This window comes from Mirounga leonina, unplaced genomic scaffold (genome assembly GCF_011800145.1).
Source record: "Mirounga leonina isolate KUSES-001 unplaced genomic scaffold, KU_Mleo_1.0 Mir_91, whole genome shotgun sequence".
Taxonomy (NCBI): Eukaryota; Metazoa; Chordata; class Mammalia; order Carnivora; family Phocidae; genus Mirounga; species Mirounga leonina.
Window position 1 is genome coordinate 20389369 of NW_023270839.1, and position 24721 is coordinate 20414089.

Here is a 24721-nt window from a genome sequence, read left to right on the forward strand (position 1 = left end):
CGGGCCCAGCCCCAGCCCCAGCCCCAGCCCCCGGTCCAGGACTCCTCCCAGCCCGGCTCTCCCCGGCGCCCGCCGCCTCGGCCCCGCCCTGCTCTCCGGCCACTCGGCGGTTACCGGCTGGTCCCGCCCGCCCGACGCAGGCGCCTCGCAGCCAATCGGCGGCTGCCACACTGCGGCCCGAGCCGGGCTGGGGGGTTGGGACCTCCGGCTGCAGGTCCGCCTGGGCCAGACGCGCGAGCGCAGGCACAGGCTGGGTGGTTGTGGCCGGCCTCCGCATCCCCGCCGAGCCCCCGACCCTCCCGGCCGCCCCTAGCCTCACCTCGGAGCCATGCGCCCCCGCTGCCGAGCGCTGTTCCCCGGCGTGGCGCTGCTTTTCGCCGCGGCCGGGCTCGCCTCTGCCTCCGACGTGCTGGAACTCACTGACGACAACTTCGAGAGTCGCATCTCCGATACAGGCTCTGCGGGCCTCATGCTCGTCGAGTTCTTCGCCCCTTGGTGAGGCCATTAAGCCGGGGCGCGGGAGGGAGGCGGGGAGGGACGGCTGGGCCGGGGGCGAAGGCGCGGGAGCGGTTGGGCCTACGCAGCGCTGGCGCCCTCCACCAAACCAGCAGGCCCGGCTGCAGCCGGCCCGTTTCCCACCCCCGGTGAGCCGAGCTGCCTCGGCAAGAGCGGAGAAGTCGGTGCTGATTGCCTGGGAGCGGGACCCGGGAAGAAAACCCGCAGGCCCCGCTCACGTAGGGGCACATCCTTACCTCGCTGCTCCTGCGGCACTTCCTATTTGCAGAGGGTTTAACCACCCCCTACCCCGCTTAGATGGGTATCTTTACTGGCTGAGTCCGTGTTAATGCTCTCCATCCGACAAACGGTATCTTTACGGTTTCTGGCTGAGTCCATGTTAAGGCTGTCCATCCTACAAACGAGGCATCCCAAGGCTTTATATCGGAAGCGAACATTTCACCAAGTGCAGAGAGGAGAGGCCCTGGGCCCCCAGAGTACTTCCTTTCTTCTTGCCCCACGCTCCGCAGCCATTGGTTTCTAGCCAAGGTCACTCAGTGGCTGCAGAATGGTCATAAATGCTTTCTTGAGGCCGGCAATTATTTTATTCCATCGCATGGTGCACGCTTTCTCCATTAAGCTGATCCCATTTCGGCACCGGCAGAATCCCGTCAAAAAGAGCAGGTGAAAAGAGAAATGCCGTCAGAAATCTGTCTAAAGTGTCGGTTTTAATTAGGAAGAATGCCCAAAAAGACTCCAGTGAGAAAGTAATCAGTGTGGGGAGAAATAGTCCACTTCAGGGTGATATAACTGAACAAGGGTGTGAATTCCTTAGGATACAACTAACTCAAAAAGTTGGGGGTATGGGGGAGAGAGCAAATAGGATTTCTGATTGAGTAGACCTGAATGTTTTTGTTTGTTTGTTTGTTTGTTTTTAAACTCCCAAATCCTTACCGCAGAGAGCCATGATTATTATCAGGCTTGGGATGGTTCAATATATTCATGCTGATTACAGTACTTAATTTTTTTCCTCCTGCCACAATACCTTTAATTAAAAATGATTTGTATTCAAAAGTATCAGTAAAACAAAGTTGATGTATAACTTTTACTTGCTTCTAACTCTGGTCTTTACTCAGCAAGGGTTCAGCCACCGTGCTGGGGGTAATACTAGAAGAAGTCTGGTAATGAAGACCACCTGAACCAGAAAGATGTGTTAGAGGCAACAAATTTTGTTTTCATCTTGTGACAGATTTTATGTGCAGGCATTCCTGTGGCCAACTGGTAGTACTGATTACACATCACAGGTGGTCTTTCTCGTTATACATCTGCAGAAGTCACATTCCATCTTAGAAACTACTCTTCCCAATCATATAACCTTGCTGTTAACTTTGAAGGGGCGTAACTGTATTTAGAGTGGCTGGATGGGGTTGTATCAAAACTGGGTGGTGCTTCTGTGACTGCAGGGGTCTACCTTAAATTGTTGCATGTGCTTCCCTAAAAACTGCATATCCCGTCATGCACTAAACTATCCCCCAAATTGGGTGGATCCCTGCTGTGGTGTCTGCTTTTAATTGGTCTAGAAGGTAAGGTAATCCTCCACAATGCGGGCAAGCAGGATCAGTTTTCTGAGTGACTAATTTGGAATCAAGGAAGTCTCCTGTTGATAATGTCCTTATTTCTTCACATTCAACTATTTTTATTTATTAATACTTCAGCTAGAAATGTTTTCTTTTTTTTTTTTTTAAAGATTTTATTTATTTATTTGAGAGAGAGAGAATGAGAGAGAGCACATGAGAGGGGGGAGGGTCAGAGGGAGAAGCAGACTCCCCGCCGAGCAGGGAGCCCGATGCGGGACTCGAACCCGGGATTCCAGGATCATGACCTGAGCCGAAGGCAGTCGCTTAACCAACTGAGCCACCCAGGCGCCCTAGAATGTTTTCTGACTGCTATAATCCTTTGTACAGATCAGAACTGGCTCACAAGCTAGATAGGAACAGTTAATCCAGTTGAAAGTAAATTGACCTATTTTGAGCAAGTTCTTCATCTCATTTGTTTTTGGGTATTTTTTGCACTTTCGTTTTATAGTGAAAGTGAAAAATTTCTTTGCATTTGACTTTGTAGACTCATTTCCATTATGAAGTTTTATCTGTGTAATTTGTAAGAATGGGAGTATATGAATTTCTCTGGGGAAATAAATAACACTGTTTAAATGTGATAGTATCTGAAAATTTATTGATCAACGTTAAGTAAGTTTTAAATCCTCAACATCTACTTATGTTGTAGATTTGTGCTCTACCTTCTAGGACAGTAGTATTAAATGATTCTTGATATACAGTGTTTCTGGAGTACATATAGAAAAAAAATGTGTGGGGGCGCCTGGGTGGCTCAGTAGTTAGGCGTCTGCCTTCGGCTGGGGTCATGATCCCAGGCTCCTGGGATTGAGCCCCACATCGGGCTCCCTCCTCTGCGGGAAGCCTGCTTCTCCCTCTCGCACTTCCCCTGCTTGTGTTCCCTCTCTCGCTGTGTCTCTGTCGAATAAATAAATAAAATCTTAAAAAAAAAAAGAAAAAAATATGTGGATAGTGTAAAATGAAATATTTCTTTTATACATGCTAATTCCTTTACTTGGAATTTCTGATGTATCCTCCCACCCCAAATTGATCTTTTCAACAAGATTTAGCTCCTTGGACAACTAACTGGTTGCTCCCGCCTCTCAGTTGGGACCTAATATTGTCTGTCACCCCTGCCAGACTGGTGTTCCTATAGGGAAAGGACTACATCAGTTTTTCTGTCAGAGACTTTCGTCACAAAGTAATGATTGTTGATTGAATGTATGTTGGGATTCACTATTACTGCTAGGTGCCATCCCTGAAAGTGATGGAATTGTTCTTTTAATACTATCTAGGACTGGGTGAAAGAAGTAGTGGTTAATCTTGATGTTCCTCTTCAAATTCCACCCGAGTTCCATTCCTGGTGAATCTGAAGAAGGCAGTCTCTTCTAGTCTCTCTGGAACTCGTTGAACAGGTCCTTCCTTTGGACATTTGATGACTTTATGGATGCAGCAAATGGTTAAGGCAGTGGTTTTCAGGGGCGCCTGGGTGGCTCAGTCGCTGAGCATCTGCCTTCAGCTCAGGTCATGATCCCAGGGTCCTGGGATCAGGCCCTGCATCGGGCTCCCTGCTCAGCAGGAAGCCTGCTTCTCCCTCTCCCATTCCCCCTGCTTGTGTTCCCTCTCTCCCTGTGTCTGTCTCTGTCAAATAAATCTTTAAAAAAAAAAAAAGGCAGTGGTTTTCAGTCCCAGCCTTGATAGTTATACACATATCTCCCTAACACCCTTGGTTCCCTCCATGGGTATTTTTTGTATGCATCTGGGTTGATACCGACTGGTCTGGTCTAATTATTTTATACTATTTTTTTTCACTTCAAATATTTTGAGATGGTTGAGGTGAAACTTCTTAAGTCTGTTGCCTCAGCCTTCTTGATAATTAGGTATTCAACAGAAATCTGTCTTGTTTCTTTTTTATTCTCATTGCTGTCGCTCTGGTCCAAGCTTTCATTATCTACCATGTGAAATATATTATCTTCTAGGTGGCTTCTATTTTTCTCTCTCCTTTCCCCCTTCCTGTTATATATATTGCTGACCGGAGTAGTCTCAATACACATAAAATGTTTATTATCTCTTAATAAACAAAGCCCTCCACAGTTCTCCGAATGTATCATTTTCACTAGTAATTTTACCTTTGCTCTACTATTCCCCTTATCTAAAATACCCCAGGACAGGTCCTGGCTGAAGCCTTAAATTCTTAAAGGCCCAGATCCAATTCTTACTCCCTTTAACTTTTTTTTTTTTTTTAAATCTTTGAGCCCTTATGTTCCCCAAAGCCTGAATTTCTCAGATAAATTGGTTATCTTATTAAATCAGTTAGGATTTGTGTGTTTTTGTTGCAACCCAAGTACACGAGTTTTTAATTTATTTTGCAATCTAAGGAATACAGAGGATGTAATGAATAATACCATATTCCATATACATGTAAGATGCCGCGGGTTGGGAGGGGAATCCTTATTTTATGTCTCACAAAGAAGGAAATCCTACCGTTGAAACTATGACATGATTGCAGGGCACATGCCAATTTCAGATAAGGTAAAATGCGCATCCATGAAATACAGTATAGGGAATACCATTTATTCACCACCTGGTCTAAAAATTAAAGGCAGTACAGTTGAAGCCTATACATCCCTTCCCTGTCTTATGTACACCCCCATCCTGAATTTGGTGTTTATCATTTGATCCTTTTATACTTCTAGTAAATATGTATGTAACACTAACTAACATCTAATATTGCAGTATTTTTTATATCACCATTCCTTCATTTAAGCTTTCTAATGATTCTTTTTGAATCGAACTCCTACTAAAGACCTTAAAGAATATAAGCTCTTGTAGTCCTTTGTTTTAAACACGTTTTAGGGGCAAAATGTTTCCAAGTTATTTGTCCATCACTTAATAAAATAAATTTTGAGACTGTTGGCTATGAAATATATAAGGTCAAGTTTCTTCCATGTTTCTTTTTGTTTTCTAATTCTATTTTTGCTATCTGTGGGGAGGTTACAGGACTACTTTACCTTCTCCAAGTGGTCCCTCTGCAACCCATTGGGTTTTGAAGAGATGACGTATAGCTGGTGCTAGCTATATATACATGGTTAAGGAGGAGTATCTCCCCTCTCCCCGCATCGCATATACAGTGTGCCTGTGGGACTCTCAGGACTTCCCAGGCTAGGAGCAGATGTTTCTGATGGCCCTCTCGGAAAATACTCTAACTGACAATGTTTTATCCTCATCAGTTCTTACAGCCAGATGAACTATGTAGCTGTAAAAATAGGGCTTGCTGTCTTAAATATGTCATTCTAATGCTGAGTTGAAACTCAGCTGAGAAGAAAAAAAGGCTCTAACAGCTGCTAAAGTATCTAGCAAATGAGTGCCTTTTGGGCCTCCTTCTACCCCCTCAAACTGGGTTTTTGGACAAAGAGATTCCTATTGAAGGAATGGAGAAAAAGTTCTTGGTGATTTTTTTTTTAATTTTTATTTTTTTTTAATTTTTATTTATTCATGAGAGACAGAGAGAGAGAGGCAGAGGGAGAAGCAGGCTCCCAAGGAGCAGGGAACCCGATGCAGGACTTGATCCCAGGACCCTGGGATCATGACCTGAGCTGAAGGCAGACGCTTAACCATCTGAGCCACCCAGGCGCCCTTGGTGATTTTTAAAGATTTAATGTCATACTTGGAACCTTAGAAGCTTTCAATCGCTGTATTTTTAAGAATCACAGTGTGGTTTCTTAAAAATGTGCCTTTTGGGAAGTGCTACCAGAAATGGGATTGCTGCTATCTTGCTCTTCATTTTGTTCTCATTAATTAGTCCGAAGGCTTGAGCCCTTTCCCTCTTTAATGTGGGGTATAATTCTGACTATAGTTTTCAAGGCTCAGTTATACTTTTAACTGAGAAAATGGTGGCTCCTCTGAACTATGCTAGTCCTAGCATCAGCCTCAGGTTAGGGATAATACCTTTGCCCTTGAGAGCTCTGGTTACTTTATCAGTAATGGATGTTGTTCAGGTGATGTTTTTGCTTTTGGAAGCAGCTACTAGTTCAAAAGTTGTATTATAGTTTGAGGTTTGTCCTAGAGAAACATGGCTAACAATCTTGAAGGATTAAACTGAGAATTTGGCTTTTTTTTTTTTTTAATGTATTTATATAGGTGTGGACACTGCAAGAGGCTTGCCCCTGAGTATGAAGCCGCAGCAACCAGATTAAAAGGAATAGTCCCATTAGCAAAGGTGAGTCTAGGCAGATTCTTCATTAAAGAAAATGGGATATTTTCCATATGATCTCACTGATAAACACATGCCAAGGGGGAAATGAAAAAAAGGAGAGAGGGAAACAAGCCCTAAGTGACTCTTAAGGGTAGAGAACAAACTGAAGGTTGATGGAGGGAGGTGGGTGGGGGTGGCCCAGATGGGTGATGGGCATTAAGGAGGGCACTTGTGAGGAGCACTGGGTGTTGTACGTAAGTGACAAATCATTGACTTCTCCAGAAACCAATTTTTTTTAAAGATTTTATTTGTTTAGAGAGTGTGTGCATGAGTGGGGGGAGGGGCAGAGGGAGGAGAGACTCTCAAGCTGACTCCGCTAAGCCCGGACCCTGACGAGGAGCCTGACACCAGGCTGGATCTCCCAACCCTGAGATCATGACCTGAGCAGAAAGCAGGAGTTGGACCCCTCAACCGAGCCACCCAGGCACCCCTCCAGTAACCAATATTGTGCTGTATGTTAACTAACTAAAATTTAAATTAAAAAAAAGGAAAGAAGAAAATGGGGTATTTTAAATAGTAGTTTTTAAAATTAACATTCATTTTCTCTACTCTTATGGTACTAAGAAGAGAACGCTAGTTTCTGGGCAAATACACAACTGACTATTGTATTAATTATGGTTTCTAAAGATTAAAAGTAGTAAAACTAAGGGAATTACTGGAATAAGAAAGAGGTAAAATATATGGTAAATAAGAATTAAGGGGCAAATATGGAAAGTAAAAATACAGTAGTCAAGGTCAGAGGAAAATTGTTGAATAAATGAGTTCCCTAAACTTCCTTATGATATTCATGGTGATGGGAATAGGAAAATGACAGGATGTTGTAAGTATGTAGCTAGCTGGTCAACTATAAACTTAGTATTTGCTCTTACAATCATAGTAATGCTTCTATGGCATGCCTGGGTGGCTCAGTCGGTTAAGCGTCTGCCTTTGGCTCTGGTCATGATCCCAGGGTCCTGGGATCAAGTCCCATGTAGTTGGGCTTCCTGCTCAGCGGGGAGCCTGCTTCTCTCTCTCCCTCTACCTCTGTGTGTGCTCTCTCTAGCTCTCACTCTCTCTCAAATAAATAAAATCTTTAAAAAAAAAAATCAGTAATGCTTCTAGAATTTTGCCATTATTCTATAGTAAACTCATAGTTGCTGCAGTATAAAAGCTCACATCTTTGGGCACCTTGGTGGCTCAGTCGGTTAGGCAGCCGACTTGATTTCGGCTCAGGGTCACGAGATTGAGCCCCACTTTGGGCTCCGTGCTGAGTGTGGAGCCTGCTTAAGATTCTCACCCTCTTCCTCTGCCCTTCCCCTCACCCATGTGCTCACGCGCTTGCTCTCTCTCAAATAAATAAATCTTTAAAAAAAATAAAAGGACACATCTTGGTCACCTCAAATAAATAGTTCATACATATATAGGACTGTTTTTGGAAACTGCTTTTAATCCTGATGTTTCTCTGGCTGTTTGCCTTGGGGGAAAAAGAAAGTTCAGTCATGATTTAATTCCTGCCTTGTGTAGCTATAGCCTGTGTTTCTCTGGACACATTACTTTTCTACACCTCAGTTTATGTTAAAGCATTGGGACCATACCTCAGAATCTTGTGAAGAGTAAATGAAATAACATATGCAAAGTGCCTATAGCACTGCTGACTTTAGAGTAAGTGGCTAGATAGGAATTGTTTTCCTTCTTCCTGATAGCAAGTCTCTCTAGAACTACCTTGTTATAGTTTAGTTCATATTCAAATTATCTCGGGGAGCATATTCAAGTATTGGTACTTTGCTAATAACTAGATGATTTGCCAAATCAAATTATACTCCACCCCACCTAAAGGATATGTACCTCCATCCATCCATCCCCTTTATAATAATCATTATCAAAGTAAGAAAGATACTGTTAGTAATTTAAGCAATTTATCCCTCACATATTTTTTTTTTTTTTAAGATTTTATTTATTTATTGGACAGAGAGAGACACAGAGAGGGAACACAAGCAGGGGGAGTGGGAGAAGCAGGCTTCCTGAGGAGCAGGGAGCCCGCTGTGGGGCTCAATCCCAGGACCCTGCGATCATGAGCTGAGCTGAAGGCAGACGCTTAACGACTGAGCCACCCAGGTGCCCCCCCACTTTTTTTTTAAGATTTTATTTATTTGAGAGGGAGAGAGAGATCAGCAGGCTCCCCACAGCAGGGAGCCCAATGTAGGACTCAATCCCCAGACCCTGGGATCATGACCTGAGCCAAAGGCAGACGCTTAACTGCCTGAGCCACCCAGGCGTCCCCCTCACATATTCTAAGGCAGAAAGAAGGTGGAGACCACTGCTTTAAATAATAGAGACTTTGAGGGAAGAATTTAAATAGTCATTTGTGCATTTTGTAGGAGGTCCAGCAACCTAAATTTTAACCAATTCTTTAGGTGATTGTATGTAACTAGCCCAGCACCAGTCTGCTTAAAATATATGTTCTGTGGCATGTGTGCAAAGAATTGCTTGATCCTCTTAAGATTTGAGTAGTCTTTAATATTTTGGGAATATAGAAGGAGCCTGCAACAAACATCTGGATAATAGATGGTTCGTGTATTTTAATCTTTAGGTTGATTGTACTGCCAACACAAACACTTGTAATAAGTATGGAGTCAGTGGATATCCAACCCTGAAAATATTTAGAGATGGTGAAGAAGCTGGTGCTTACGATGGGCCTAGGACTGCCGGTAAGGATCCTGGATTACATTTTGGAAACTTATTTGTTAAGTACCCTGTTTTTGTAGTGGGAACATGACATTTTTCTAAACAACATACTTGTAATCTTAAAAATTCCTCATCTAAGGGGCGCCTGGGTGGCTCAGTCCGTTGGGCGTCTGCCTTTGGCTCAGGTCGTGATTCCAGGGTCCTGGGATCAAGCCCTGCATCAGGCTCTCTGCTCAGCGGAGAGTCTGCTTCTCCCTCTCCCTCTGCCTGCTGCTCCCCCTGCTTGTGCTTTCTTCATCTCTCTCTGTCAAATAAATAAACAAAATCTTAAGAAAAAAATTCATCTAAGAAGTCTATTTAGTATCTAACAAAAGACTTCTCTAAATAAACAGATTATGTAAGTAATGTAGAAAATACATGAACTTGAGTTGTAAGGTCTACTAGGCATTTTTTTCAATTGACATATTTATTGAGTACTTAGACTCTGTGCCAGATATTTTAGATATACTAGGTGCTCTGTATTTATTGATAAAACAGACAAGTTTCCTACTCTTATGTGCTTACATTCTGGGAGATGAAGAGAAGAAGACAACAACCAAGTTTAAAAGTATATGTAGATAACTACTTTACATCCCAAAACAACACACACAACAGAAAATAACAAGGGACGAAAAGGATGCAGAAAAATTGGAACCATTTTGCACTGGTGGTGTAAATGTAAAATGGTATAGCTGCTATGGAAAACGGTATGGAAGTTCCTGAAAATTAAAAAAAAATAGAATTACCAAACGATCTAGCAATTCTCCTTCTGGACATATACCCCAAAGAATTACGAGCAGGGTCTTGAAGATATATTTGTATGTAGTTTCCTAGTGTAGTAAAATTCATAGAGACAAAGTACAGTGGTGATTCCTAGGGACTACAGGGTGGAGAAAATGGGGAGTTTTTTTAATGAGTAGAGTTTCAGTTTTGCAAGATGAAAACAGTCCTGGAGAGTGGCTATGCAATAGTGTGAATGTACTTAATGCCACAGAACTGTATGCTTAAAAATAGTTATGATAATAAATTTTACGTATATCTTATCACAGTTAAAATTATTTAATTTCATATATAAGATAAATTCAGTTAGTGGTAAGAGCATTAAAGGAGAAAAATAAAACCATTTATGTGCTAGTGACTGGGTTTGAGAGTACCACATCATCGGAGTTAGCAGGGCTGTAACCTTTGAGCTGAGACGTGAATGATAGGCATGAGCTAGCCTTGAGAAGATTTGGGCCAGAGCCTTCCAAGCAGAGGGGAAAGACTCTGAGGTATACAAAGAGGCCTTAAGGTATAACTGAGCTTGATGAGTTCGAGGGATAGAAAGACCATGTGGCTGGAGTATAATTAGCATGGATGGTAGATGAAGCTTTTTTTTTTTTTTTTTAAAGATTTTATTTATTTATTTGACAGAGACACAGTGAGAGAGGGAACACAAGCAGGGGGAGCGGGAGAGGGAGAAGCAGGCTCCCCATTGAGCAGGGAGCCCAATGTGGGGCTCCATCCCAGGACCCTGGGATCATGGCCTGAGCTGAAGGCAGACGCTCCACCTACTGAGCCACCCAGGCCCGCCCCAACAGATGAAGTTTGAGAGGCAAATGGGGACTGGATCCTCTAGGGCCTATAATTGATGAGAAAAAATATTTTGGACAGTTTTGCCAAGTCTTTCAAGTAGTGACAAACATTTTATTTACCTTTTCATGATGGAAAGCTAAGAGAAAAGAGGTTCAGTTAGGTATTTTAGGGAGGTGGAATTTTTTCAGTCTGCATGATTGTTACTCATATACAAAGCTCTGCATAACATGGCCACTACCTAACTCTTGTATCATCTTAAGATTGTTTCACCTTAGGACCTTTGCCCTGGTTATATTCCCAGCCCGAAATGATCTTCCCCTATGTTTTCATGGCTTGCTCCTTTTTGTCATTCAGATCATGGCTTAAATTTTACCTCCCAGAGGCTTACCCAGGCCACCAGACCTAAAGTAGCCACCCAGTCATTTTCTTAACCACCTCATCCTCTTAATTCTCTACATAGTTTTGGTTATTATATCATTTTGTAATTGTTTATTTGGAGATTTTGTTTATTATTTGGAGATAAACTGTAAGCTCTAAGAAAGCAGAGACCTTGTTTACTTTATTTACTACTCTGTCTCCAGCACCTAGACTCTTCACATGCAGTAGATACTCAGTAACTCTTTGTTGAATGCATGAAAAAATACTTTGACTCCACTGAGGTCATTTAGCCAACACTTAAAATTTGGTATGTCTAAGCACAGAAGGAAAAAAAAAATTTCATGAGCTTAAAAGTATTAATGAAGAACCCCATGTTACCATTCAGATTTTATTTGTTCAATTTAGGATGGAATTAGCGGTTCGAATTATTGAAATGTTTTTCTGAACTTGAGCATGCCTTAACTAAATTGTAGGTGAACCCAATTAGACTGCTACTGGTCAGATATTGTCACTTGGGCTGTAACAATAGATTTCTTAAATTTAAGAATTTCTTAGTATCTGACTAGGAGGTCAGATGTTTGGCTACTTAGAATGTATTATTTCGTTTATGTACTTCTGTGCAAACTACGCTCTTTGCCCTCCTGCTTAAATTGGTTGCTCTGCACTCCCTTTATACCTTCCACAGAATTTTAAATATTTACGGAGAAAAGTAACACTTCTCATCATAGCCACAGGTTAAAGTTCTTCATAATTTATATCATGATATAGTAATAATAATTCCCTTAGAGACTAAACAAATCATATTCAATTTCAATTAATCTGTTGATGCAACCCCTCCTATGTGAGGAATTGAGGAAAATATTTAAAAGGAAAAAATGTCCATGACGGGAGAGAGAAGGAAGAAACATTAGAAAAAATGCAGAATAGACTCAATCATGTCGAAAGAGTTAAATAATATTCTGTCTTGGCCAGTTAACAAATCAGTAGAGTACTTAGAAAGGGGGTGCAAGAGATAGAATACTATGGAGGGGGCGCATTGCCCTTGTCTGAACTGTGGGCATTTTGAGCCTTTGAATGGTTTTAGTGGACCCCAGAAGTTTAAGGGATAAGATGATTTTTTGTGTTTCTAAATTGTTCTACTTATCTAGCCCATTTCACCTCAGTAGGAAAGTGTGATGTAGGTGGATCCTGTACATGGCATAACTTGACCTATATATAGTTAAAACCTTGTACTAGCTATCCAAGTTCATGCATTTTCTGCCTTTAAAATGTAAGGCTACAAGTGACTCTTTGTGCTCCTTGAGAATACGGGATTTGCTTACTTAATTTATTTGTAAAATGGATGTTTCTCAAACTTACGTGCTAGTAAGTATTATTCTAGAGCTAGATATATATCACTGAGCAAAACAGACAAAAATCCTTATGCATTTGGAATTTACTTTGTCATGGGAAGAGATAGATGAAAATAATAAGGATAGAGTATTAATTAGGTGGGTGAAAAGTGCTATAGAGAAAGATAAAGCTGGGGAAGGGAATTCGGGAGCATTGGAGGTGAATAGGTTTTAGTTTACAATGGGATGGTCAGGGAGAGCTTCTTTGAGAAGGTGACATTTGAGTAAAGACCTAAAGGAGTTAAGGAAGGGAGCCAGGAGGATATCTGGGGAGAGTGTTCTAGGCAGAGAGAATAACTTGAACAAAGGCATTATTAATGTGTACTGTTATAAACACTTTAATAAATCCCTGGTAGGGTTATGAATAAGTACAGTCTCTTTGGGGAGGTAGTTTGACAATTATAAATACATGTATTCTTTGACCCAGTGAATCCACTTCTAGGAATTTACCCTACAGATCTACTCAATCATGTGCAAAATGACATTAGTACAAGGTTGTTTATTGCAGAATTATTTATAACAGCAAGAAATTGTTAAGAAATGTCTGTCATATGTATCTGATTGAATAAGTTATGGTACATTCATACAGTGAAACACTGTGCAGGTATAAAAAAGACTGAGGTAGCTCTTTATGTACATTGGCGTAAACTCTCTCTAAACTCTATTAAATGACAAAAACAAAATACAGAATAGCATAGTTGTATGCTGCCATTTGGGAAGAAAAGAAAGAAAAGAATAAATACAGAATTGCTTGTTTATGCATAATATGTCTGTTTTAAGGGTTATATTTTTAAATAATCTCCACACCCAACATGGGGCTCCAACTTACAACCCCGAGATTGAAGAGGGACATGCTCCGCCGACTGAGCCAGCCAAATGCCTCCCTTTTGAACCTTTTGAATTTTGAATTATGTGAATGATTGCCTTCTCAAAAATTAGAAATTTGTGTTGCTATAATCTTTCATTTTATCTTTTAAGATGGAATTGTCAGCCACCTGAAGAAGCAGGCAGGACCAGCTTCAGTTCCTCTCAGGACTGAGGAAGAATTTGAGAAGTTCATTAGTGATAAAGATGCTTCTGTGGTGGGTAAGTAGCAAATATTTGATATACAACAAAATCATCAATTTGGTTTCAAAAACCCTCTGTATCTGAGTAAACAAGAAAGTTAAACCAGTTTAGGAAGCCTTGGGGACAGTTGAAAAGACAACTCCTAGATTTAGGTCAGCATTACCATAATGTGGAAAAAACTGTTTTATTGGAATGGCTTTGTGTTCTTACAAATAAAGATGAAATTTCAGTTAAAGACCCAAAAGAGAAATATCTTCAGCTTTTTCTATTGCATCTCAAACTCAGAGATTTAACTCAATAGGGTAGTTAAGACTGAAAATAAGGTTTTTAGGTAGGAGGATACTAGTAAATAATAAACCTCTGTGTCTACTGTTTTCACAGTAGTAGCAGATTTAGTTCTTGAGATCAAATTACTAGGATTTGTGTACTTTGCTTTCTTGGGTGTTACAGTATTTCATTTTATCCTTAAAATAACTTGCAGTTAAATACATTCTACATCTTAAGTGTTTTCTCTTTTGTTTTAAATGTAATGTATAAGGTAGTTGACTTAAAAAATAAATTTAAACATGTAATCTGTGTTTGTGCTTCTCTTAATCTCATAATATAATAAAACTGACTTTCTGACAGTAGAAGATGGTTTGTAATTTAAATTTGACTAAAAGCCACTTCTTATTGTCTGGATTTTACCGATTCTGTATATTTTCAAGGAGTTAACTACAAGCAGACATTTAATAAACACTTAGGTTTCAGTCACTTTTCTAGACTTGAAGTTCTGACAACAAGTAAAAAAATACAGTAAAGTAATTGATGGTTTATTTTGGCAAACGGTCTTATTTGATCCTTCTGACACCTAAAATAGTCCCCTGAAACTAAGAAGTTAAGCAGTTTGCCCAAATCTAATTGTGAAAAACTAGAAAAGGCTTGAACTCTGACAAATCCTCTCCCTTGGCTCCCTGGGACAAATTTTTTTTTTTTTTTAAGGGTAGAGGGAAAATTCTCCTCCTAAGTATTTTGTCAAATATCCTAGGTAGTCATGGTAAAGCAGACCCAGTCCTGTTACCTGTCTCACTTTGCTTACCTGTGAATAGAATGAAGGCTTTGAAAATAGAAGAATTTTAGGGCGCCTGGGTGGCTCAGTTGGTTAAGCGACTGCCTTCGGCTCAGGTCGTGATCCTGGAGTCCCAGGATCGAGTCCCGCATTGGGCTCCCTGCTCAGCGGGGGGGTCTGCTTCTCCCTCTGCCCTCTTCCCTCTCGTGCTCTCTGTCTCAGATAAATAAATAAAATCTTTAAAAAAAAAAAAAAAGAAAATAGAAGAATTTTATGGGACGCCTGGGTGGCTCAGTTGGTTAAATGTCTGCCTTTGGCTCGGGTCATGATCCCAGGATCCTGGGATCAAGTCCCGTATCCAGATCCTTGCTTGGTGGGGAGCCTGTTTCTCCCTCTGCCCTGCTGCTCCCCCTGCTTATGTTCTCTCTCTGACAAATAAATTTTAAAAAATCTTTTACAAAAATGAAAATAGAAGAATTTGAAAGTTTAATTATGTTTCAGCACTTACTGTTTCTTCCTTGTGTTTGACATTTTTTGTATAGGTTTTTTCAAAGATTTATTTAGTGAAGCTCACTCTGAGTTTCTAAAAGCAGCCAGCAACTTGAGGGATAACTACCGATTTGCACACACCAATGTGGAGTCTCTGGTGAACAAATATGATGATGATGGAGAGTAAGTGACTGAATTGAATACCCTTGTAAATTTCTGGACCAAGTACTAATTGTATGAACTGGTGATTTTTATGCCTAGTTCTTCTGAAAGATTTATTAAGCTAAGTGCTAGGAACTATTGCTACCTTTGAGGTGCCTCTAGTAGGGGGAGACAGTGAATATATTTAAATATATAAGTGTTAAGTGAGCATTATAGGTGTTAAAATAGAAATGTATGCAGGGTGTGCCGGAAGAACAGGGAGTGATTTTTTTTCCTTCGGGGTCGGGAGTAGTATCAGAAGAAACTTCATAGAGGACGTGATTCTTGAGGTGTGTCTTGAAAGATAAATTTTTCCAGGCAGGTTATTTCAGTTGGGATAAAAATTATTCCAGATAGGGGCGCCTGGGTGGCTCAAGAGCCATAAGCATCTGGCTCTTGATCTCAGGTCAGGTCTTGATCTCAGGGTTGTTAGTTCAGTCCTCATGTGGGGCTTCATGCTGGGCTGGAGCCTACTTTAAAGAAAACATTATTGGGTGCCTGGGTGGCTCAGTTGGTTAGGTGTCTGCCTTCAGCTTGGGTCGTGATCCCAGGGTCCTGGGATCGAGCCCCAAGTCAGGCTCCCTGCTCGGCCAGGGACCTGCTTCTCCCACTCCCTCTGCCACTCCCCCTGCTTGTGCCCTCCTGCTCTCTATCAAATGAATAAATAAAATCTTTAAAAAAAAATAAAAATTAAAAAAACCTTTATTCCTGGGATGCCTTGGTGGCTCAGTTGGTTACACGTCTGCCTTGGGCTCAGGTCATGATCCCGGGGTCCTGGGATCAAGTCCCACATTGGGCTCCTTGCTCAGCAGGAGCCTGTTTCCTCTGCCTGCCGCTCCCCCCGCTTGTGCGCTCTCTTCTGACAAGTAAATAAATAAAAATCTTGAAAGAGAGAAAGAAAGGGAGGAAGGGAGGGAGGGAAGGAACAAGGGAACATTCCAGATAGAGCGGCGGAAGTGAAGGCCCCAAGATGTGGAACAACTTTTAGGAATGTTGAGACCTGTAGTACTACTGGAGTATTGTTTATAAATGAGGTGATAGGGAAAGGTAAGCAGAGACCAAATTATAGAAGATTTTAAGTGCATACAAAAGAATTTTGATTTTCTCTTTTACACACGTGAGAGTCATTGAAAGACTTTGAACGGGAGAGTAATGTGATTTTTGTGTTTCAGAAGAAAAGTTGCTGGTACCCATGTGATGATGGTTTGAAAGGGGAGGAATGGCAAGGCAGTAAGAGTCCAAACTAAGGGTGACCACTGAGAGACTAAATTAAGGCAGCATTTAGGGGCATGGAAAAGGAGAGAGTATACAAAAATGTAAACAATAGGATTTGGTCCCTAGCCATGTGTGAAAAGAGGAAGATCTAGAATGAATATAGGTTTCTATAACTTGGATGACTGGGCCACCAACCGTCATTATCAAGCTGGGAAAAAGATGAAGAGAAACAAATTTGAAGGGATTGATAATGAGTTCATTTTGGCCTAGTGAGTGTAAAGTTTGTGAGATGTCCCAGTGAAGACCCAATAGACAAATGGATAAATGAGCTTAGAATTCGGGGAAAGTTCTAAAGTTCTATAGGTCAAGCACCTGTAAATAATTATTGAAACCATGAGACTAGATGAGATCACTCAGGGTGAGCATATAAAGAAGAAGAGTGTGCAAGGGCTAGTGTTATTGATTTATATTTAACAAAATATGTAGTGTTTAGTATGTGCCATTTACTATTGACTTATTTAATCCTCTTAACAACTGGTGAGACAGATCTGTTATTATTTCATAGAGGAGAAAAGTACCCAAGAGAGGTTAAGTAATTTGCCTAGCTTCACAGCCGGTTAAGTGGCAGAGCTAGGATTTGAAACTAGAAAGTCCAGATGCAAAGTTGTAGGTTTGACTGCCTTTTACATTAAGACACACCAGGTCTGTGAACCGTTGTGGAGCCCTCTCTGGCTCATTAAGCACATCACAGATCAGCCTGTTAACCTTAGATGTGTTCATTGTGGCTGCCTTTAAAGTGGCCTATCAGCTTCTGATTAGAAGTCTTACTGAGAAGACCTTACGTGAAGGGTGTCTTAAAGTCATCATGTGTACACCAAGGCCACAACATCATTAAAGATTATATTTGAAACTGCTGGATTTCTATCTTTTTGAGAATAACTGCTCTGAAGTTGGTAACTACGATAAAAAAAAAAAAAAACCCCGCAATATTAGCCCTGTTCACATTTTTGCTTGCCCAGCATGTTTGTATTAAGTTCCCTTTTGCTATGTAATTTCCCTGTGTTCTATAAAATGCCTGTGTTTTTTGTTTTTTTAGAGGGGAAGAGCAGAGGGAGAGGGAGAAAGAATTCTCAGCAGACTCCCCGCTGAGGCGGAGCCGGATGCAGGGCTCAATCTCACCACCCTGAGATCATGACCTGAGCCAAAATCAAGAGTCGGATGCATAACAACTGGGGTATCCCCCAGATACCCCTAAAATGCCTGTGTTTTGATTGACATGAAGTCAGTGGTTAATACTGGAAGAGTGAGAGAGGGATGTGAGGACTAAAAGGGCTGAAGCCTAGACAAAAACAAGTGATAAAATTATATGTAGGTGGGGGCACCTGGGTGGCTCAGTTGGTTGAGTGTCTGACTCTTGATTTCAGCTCAGGTCATGATCTCAGGGTCATGAGATCAAGCCCCATATCGTGCTCCACGCTGGGCATGGAGCCTGCTTAAGATTCTCTCTCTCCCTCTGCCCCTCCTGCTTGTGCTGTCTGTCTCTCTAAAAAAAATTGTATGTGGGTGTGTGTGCAGTGTGGGGAGGAGGAATGAATGAAGGAGAACTTAGAGGTGAGAGATTAGTAGTTAGAACAGTGGTATTTTCTGAGAAAGCTGGCACTTGATATAAACCCATGACTCAGAACCAAATTGGGGCTCAGTTTTAGCTGAACAAGGCTAAAAATTAAAGAAGGAATTTGCGGGGCGCCTGGGTGGCTCAGTCAGTTAAGCGTCTGCCTTCGGCTCAGGTCATGATCTCAGGGTCCTGGGATCGAGCTTCTCCCTCTCCCTCTGCCTACTTGTGATTCCACTCTCTCTGTTTGTGTCAAATAAATAAATAAAATCTTTAAAAAAAAAAAAAAAGAAAGAAGGAATTTGCTTCAAGTGTTCAATGGAGTGAGGAGAGCCTGGCTTAGATAGAGGGGCAAAATAGTACCAGCAAGAGAAAAATTGGTAAACTCCGTTTGTTGGGATAAGAGAAATATAGAACAAAGGAATTTCTAATAAACTCAAGCTAAACATTATCTATAATTGTATACCTACCTATAGAATTTTATAGCTGGAAGAAATCTTAATATTTTCTCTACTGAAGTAATTCTTTTACTATGTGGGACAGTTGAATTTTCAAGGGGAGAGCCAGGCAAGGACATTCCAATAAGAGTAAGCTCTACTTTATTGTACATCCTGGGATTTGGGGGTAAGTCGGGTTCTGTTACTGTTTTTAAAGGTTTGGAAATTAATCCTCTAACCCCCTTAAGTCCCCTTTTGTACTGCAGAAAAAGCTGAAGCCCAAGAGGATTCAGTTGATACCTAGCACAAGGTCTTTAAAATTAATGGGGTTACAGTTAGAACCAAAGTCTCCTAACTTTCCATGGCAGGGTTTATTAAACCTTCATACCCCATTATTGCACCTGAGATTAAGGTGGTTAGCACCTTAGCTTTGATGAGGTCATGTTGCCAAGCCCTCAGTCCCAGGAAAGAGTCCTTATGTGGTTAAATGGTGACAGTAAAAATGACAGGAAGAGATATCTGAGCTTTAAATAAAAGATGGAAGATCATTCTGCTGCTGCCTACCTACTAATAGTTTTTTGTTTTTTTTTTTGAAGGGGTATCACCTTGTTTCGTCCTTCACATTTAATGAACAAGTTTGAGGACAAGACTGTGGCATATATAGAACAGAAAATGACTAGTGGCAAGATTAAAAAATTTATCCAAGAAAACATGTGAGTACCTTTTTATATCTTGTTTGGGATTTCTTGGCTTCACTGTAGTTTCCTTACCTCAGTTATTAAGCAGATCCATGTTTTGGATTAAATAGCCTTATTCAAGGGATTGAACAGTAATAGTGAAGTTTTATATTAAAACAGTAATGTGTGGACCCTAGGACTCCTTAGAAGGTATATTGCTCAGTACTTACTCTTTACATTGAAAGTTTCTTTCCTTTATATGTGCTATCAGTTACTTTGTGATAGTTCCATAACATAGCTAAACCTGACAGTTTGATAATGGATTATTTATTTCAGTTTTGGGATCTGCCCTCACATGACAGAAGACAATAAAGATTTGATACAGGGCAAGGACTTACTTGTGGCTTACTATGATGTGGACTATGAAAAGAATGCTAAAGGTTCCAACTATTGGAGAAACAGGTAATAAGGATCATTTTTCCCCTTAGTAAATAAGTTTACCCAGTGTGTAAACAGTTTCTTCTCATCCTGTTACAGTGTATGATGTGAGAGCCAATAAGAATGGGAACAGTTGACTCCCCAAAACCATTTGAAGTAATTTAATTCTGTTAATAGTAATTTAACTTAATTTTTAGAAGTGCTTTACCACTATGGTGTAAATCTTGGCATAAATATTTTGTTTCTCACAGAGTGATGATGGTAGCAAAGAAATTCCTAGATGCTGGAAACAAACTCAGCTTTGCTGTAGCTAGCCGCAAAACCTTTAGCCACGAACTTTCTGATTTTGGCTTGGAAAGCACTGCTGGAGAGGTTCCTGTTGTTGCTATCAGAACTGCAAAAGGAGAGAAGTTTGTCATGCAAGAGGAGTTCTCGTGAGTTACAAGTTAACGGAGGTTTGGGATTTGATTCTGCAAAGAAACTTAAAACCTTTTACACTACGAAGGATTTATAAAGAACATTAGAATGTGAAGATAGGTCTTCTGGCTAAGACCTATGATTGTCATTTTTCTCAATTAATTTAACTATAGGTATTTAAGGATAACAATCCTTAATAAATTCTGAAAACTAACAAAAGGATAGCGGCTTGGAATACTTACATGATTGTTTCCACCCTGCCATTAGAAATAGTAGGTAGAGGGGGCGCCTGGGTGGCTCAGTCGTTAAGCGTCTGCCTTCGGCTCAGGTCATGATCCCAGAGTCCTGGGATCGAGCCCCACATCGGGCTCCCTGCTTGGTGGGAAGCCTGCTTCTCCCTCTCCCTCTCCCCCTACTTGTGTTCCCTCTCTCGCTGTCTCTCTCTCTGTCAAACAAATAAATAAAATCTTAAAAAAAAAAAAAAAAAGAAAAAGAAATAGTAGATAGAGAACATTGGACAGTCTCTTTGAGATTGATGTAATTTCAGACCAGTGCAACCCCCTCCCATCCCTGTAGAATGTCTTTTCTTCTTGGAATACTACCCTGACCTATGTAAACTCAGGGAATGGAAAGGTCTTAAAACCCTGGAAGAGTATATGACTTTTCACCTTCTGAGATGTTGGGAGACCAAAACCAGAGAAAATCTTCATTGTGAGCAAATCAGTAAAACAAGATACCATAAATAAGCGGTATTCTCCAGAGCAACGAAGACCTGGTTCTTTTGCAGAAGTGAATTTCCAGAAGACCAATGTTTTCTTCCTTCTCTGATCTTTCTAATCCACAAAGAACACACTAGAAATACAAGGAGGTGGTTTTTGTTCAGTCAGTAGATCTGCATATTGAGAGATAAGCTTCTCCTGTTTTTAGCTTCCAATTTCTAACCTTGAAATTGAAGCTAGAATATGTAGAAACTATTCTAAGAAATGACTTTTAATCCTCTCAGTGGAAGATTAACAAGCCTGACCCTTGTCTTTCTAATTGCAGACGTGATGGCAAGGCTCTTGAAAGATTCCTGCAAGATTACTTTGATGGCAACCTGAAGAGGTATCTGAAGTCTGAGCCCATCCCGGAGAGCAATGATGGGCCAGTAAAGGTGAGGAGTTCACAGCCTCATCAGGGCTCTAAGCAGCTGCCTGTCCTCATCTCCCCCTGCTCTCCCCCTGCGCTCTTAGTTTTATTGAGATATAATTGACTCTCCTCATTTCTTTATTCCAAAAAATGCTGGGTCTAAGTGAGACCTTGTTGGCTATCATGTTTTTGTTTTTGTTTTTGTTTGTCCTCACCTCCCTGTGTCATAAAATAAGCATTGGCAGAGCTTATAATGCTCAGTATAAAATCTTAGAATTTTGGATGGTATTTATATTAGAACTAAGTTACTCTTCGGGATAGAGCAAGCTAACCTCTAAGAATAGTTTCAGAATTGTCGCTTTGAGATAGGGAAGGGTTGGGTAGTACTTACTTCCTCCTATGGCTTCCTGAACAAAGTTTGACAGGTGACAGACATGGGAATGAGTTGGTTTCCGGAAAATGACCAGAACATCTTTAATACAATCTGTCAATGTGATTTGGGTTTCAATGACATATTTTCAGTGACAATACATCAAATTTGAGACGGTTTGGGTCCAGAAACAAATATAGCATGTGAATTTTATTCTTCACCTTGCCTTACCAACTAGAGAATCTTTGGTGTATTCCAGGTAGTGGTAGCAGAGAATTTTGATGAAATAGTGAATGACGAAAATAAAGATGTACTGATTGAATTTTATGCTCCTTGGTGTGGTCACTGTAAGAATCTGGAGCCTAAGTATAAAGAACTGGGAGAGAAGGTAAGTCTGAACTATATTCTGAAGATAAAATTTGAGTTGGGAAGTTGACACACATATTCAGCATTGGCTAAATTAGTTATCCTAATTAATTCAATACCTAATACTGGTAGATTTCTTTTCAGCTGTTTACTTTCTCCTGACTGCCCCCCTAGTGTCTCTAGCCTGTGCAGTGCCTCAGACACCTGTTCTGACTTTCCACTCCAAAGACTCAAATCTAGATTGTAGTTAAGGTATCCAGGCTTCTGAATTTTGGTAATGGCTTATATGAATCCATTATGTTTCTCTTGACTTAGCCCTTGTACTGTCTTATTTAGGCCAGGTAATTTTGAAGGTGGCTGTAAATAGAGTCTTACTATGGAGAAACCAAGAGAGAAAAGAAATACTGTACAAAGAAAGCGAGGTATAATGTACAAGTCTCACTATTCTTCCTCTCTGAGCAGAATTATTGAGGTGTTTAAAAATGAGGTTATTTTAAGTGCTGATTTGACTAAGTGTCTCTCTGTCACCAAAAAAAGAAAGTTTAAAGATCTAACCTTTTTATTAACAGCTCAGAAAAGACCCAAATATTATCATAGCCAAGATGGATGCCACAGCCAATGATGTGCCTTCTCCATATGAAGTCAGAGGGTAAGTAGATTAAAAGCTAATAAAAGTGTCTAAGTAATTGATAGGGAAAAAAATAAGCTTATAAACCATTTATTGGGCATGGTTTAGGGAGTGGATCCCTCATTGCAGTTGAGCACAGAACTTACTGATGCCTTCTGGCTTGGAGTTCTGCTGCGTGGGCCCACATGACTGCCACAGATTTTGTGAGCTCTCATGTTACCGAGTTTTGATAGGATGTAACCTAGCCACTGATAGAGAATAGTATCTGGTCAGAAATAGAAATTGGGGTGCCTGGGTGGCTCAGTCGGTTGAGCATCCAACTCTTGATTTCAGCTCAGGTCATGATCTCAGGGTTGTGAGATTGAGCCCTGCATAGGGCTCCACGCTGCTTGAGATTCTTTCCCTCTGCTCCTCTGTGCCCCCCCGCCCCCTCGTCATGCTTTCTCTCTCTCTCTCTCTCTCTCTCAAATAAATTTTTAAAAAGGAGAGAGAGATCACGAGGGGTGCCTGGGTGCCTCAGTTGCTTAAGCGTCCAACTTTTTTTTTCTTTTACTCTATTTTCTTTTTTTTAATTTTATTTTATTATGTTAATCACCATACATTACATCATTAGTTTTTGATGTAGTGTTCCATGATTCATTGTTTGTGTATAACACCCAGTGAGCATCCAACTCTTGATTTCGGTTCAGGTCTTAATCTCAGGGTCGTGAGATTAAGCCCCAGGTCAGCTCTGCACTGGGCATGGAACCTGCTTAAGATTCTTTCTCTCCTTCTCCCTCTGCCCCTCCACCCCTGCTTGCATGCATACACGCATGCTCATCTCCCTCGGGTGCCTGGGTGGCTCAGTTGGTTAAGCATCTGCCTTCAGCTCAGGTCATGATCCCAGGGTTCAGGGATCGAGCCCTACATCAGGCTCCTTGCTCAGCGGGGAGCCTGCTTCTCCCTCTACCTGCTGCTCCCCATGCTTGTGTTCTCTCTCCCTCTGTCAAATAAATAAATAAAATCTTTCAAAAATAGGAAAGAATAGAAATAGAAATCATGAGAAGTTATTCCCAGAAACAGTTTTTGGGGAAGAGTATGTTGGAGTTATTCCGGCACCTGGAATGAGTTAACGTTTTTTTTTTTTTTTTTAACCCAGTTTTCCTACCATCTACTTCTCTCCAGCCAACAAGAAGCTAAATCCAAAGAAATATGAAGTAAGTGCGTTGTCTCATCTCCCCACAAATACACACATACACACACATATCCAGTTCTTTGGGTTTTATTTAACTGGAAACTTTCAATTTCATGGTCAATATATGTGTTGTTAATGTGCTTTTACAAACTCAAAAGTCTTCCTATTGGGGAAAAAAAATCCATGGTTCTTTAAAAGGTTAAATTTTCAGAGTGATCTTTCTGTTTTCAGGGTGGCCGTGAATTAAGTGATTTTATTAGCTATCTACAACGAGAGGCAACAAATCCCCCTATAATTCAAGAAGAAAAAACCAAGAGGAAGAAGAAGGCACAGGAGGATCTCTAGGGCAGCAGCAAGAAATGCCACTTTGTGAAAGGACTCGTCCACCAGAGATGGGAAGACCATTGGGGAGGACTGGGACCCGTATGGGATTATTACTCTCAGGGCAGAGAGGACAGAATGGATATAATCTGAATCCCGTTAAATTTTCTCTAAACTGTTTCTTAGCTGCACTGTTTATGGAAATACCAGGACCAGTTGATGTTTGTGGTTTTGGGACAAACTATTTGTGTTGGGGGGAATGTTGTGGGGGTGGGGGGATTGAATCGGGGGGTTATTTTCTAATTTTTTTTGTACATTTGGAACAGTGACAATAAATGAGCCCCCTTTAAACCGTCTTTTTTCCAAGAGATGGGGAACCAAGGTTTTCTAGATCAGCACTGTCCAATAGAACTTTCTGCCATGTTGGGAAAATTCTATAACCTTCATTGTCTAATATATGTAGCTACTGAGCATTTAAAATATGGCTAAGAACTACATTTTACATGATTTAAATAGTCACACATAGAGCTAGTGGCTACCATATTGGTCAGTGCTGCTGTAGACCAACTAACTGGATCCATAGTTATTACCTGTAAATCCTTTCCAAATTTCATCACTTTTCTATCCTTACATGTTAGGGCTCAGGCCCCTAGCCTGATGATTAGAGCAGGTGAGGGACCTTTCTTTTTGGGCTCTGTTTCTGGCCCTGCCCATACCCTAGGGAT

The 24721-nt window shown here is 40.9% G+C and overlaps 1 protein-coding gene across 1 annotated transcript; it reads left to right on the forward strand.

Moving 5' to 3' along the window:
- The first annotated feature begins 195 nt into the window (after positions 1-195).
- PDIA3 (protein disulfide isomerase family A member 3) lies at positions 196-24347 on the forward strand. The gene is made up of 13 exons (XM_034994455.1): positions 196-495; positions 6246-6324; positions 8930-9047; positions 13386-13493; positions 15066-15195; positions 19074-19190; positions 19491-19616; positions 19844-20026; positions 21054-21162; positions 21767-21895; positions 22443-22522; positions 23640-23697; positions 23907-24347. Exons 1-13 carry the CDS (start codon positions 329-331, stop codon positions 24018-24020), a joined length of 1518 nt encoding a protein of 505 aa, XP_034850346.1. The 5' UTR covers positions 196-328; the 3' UTR covers positions 24021-24347.
- Positions 24348-24721: the final 374 nt, after the last annotated feature.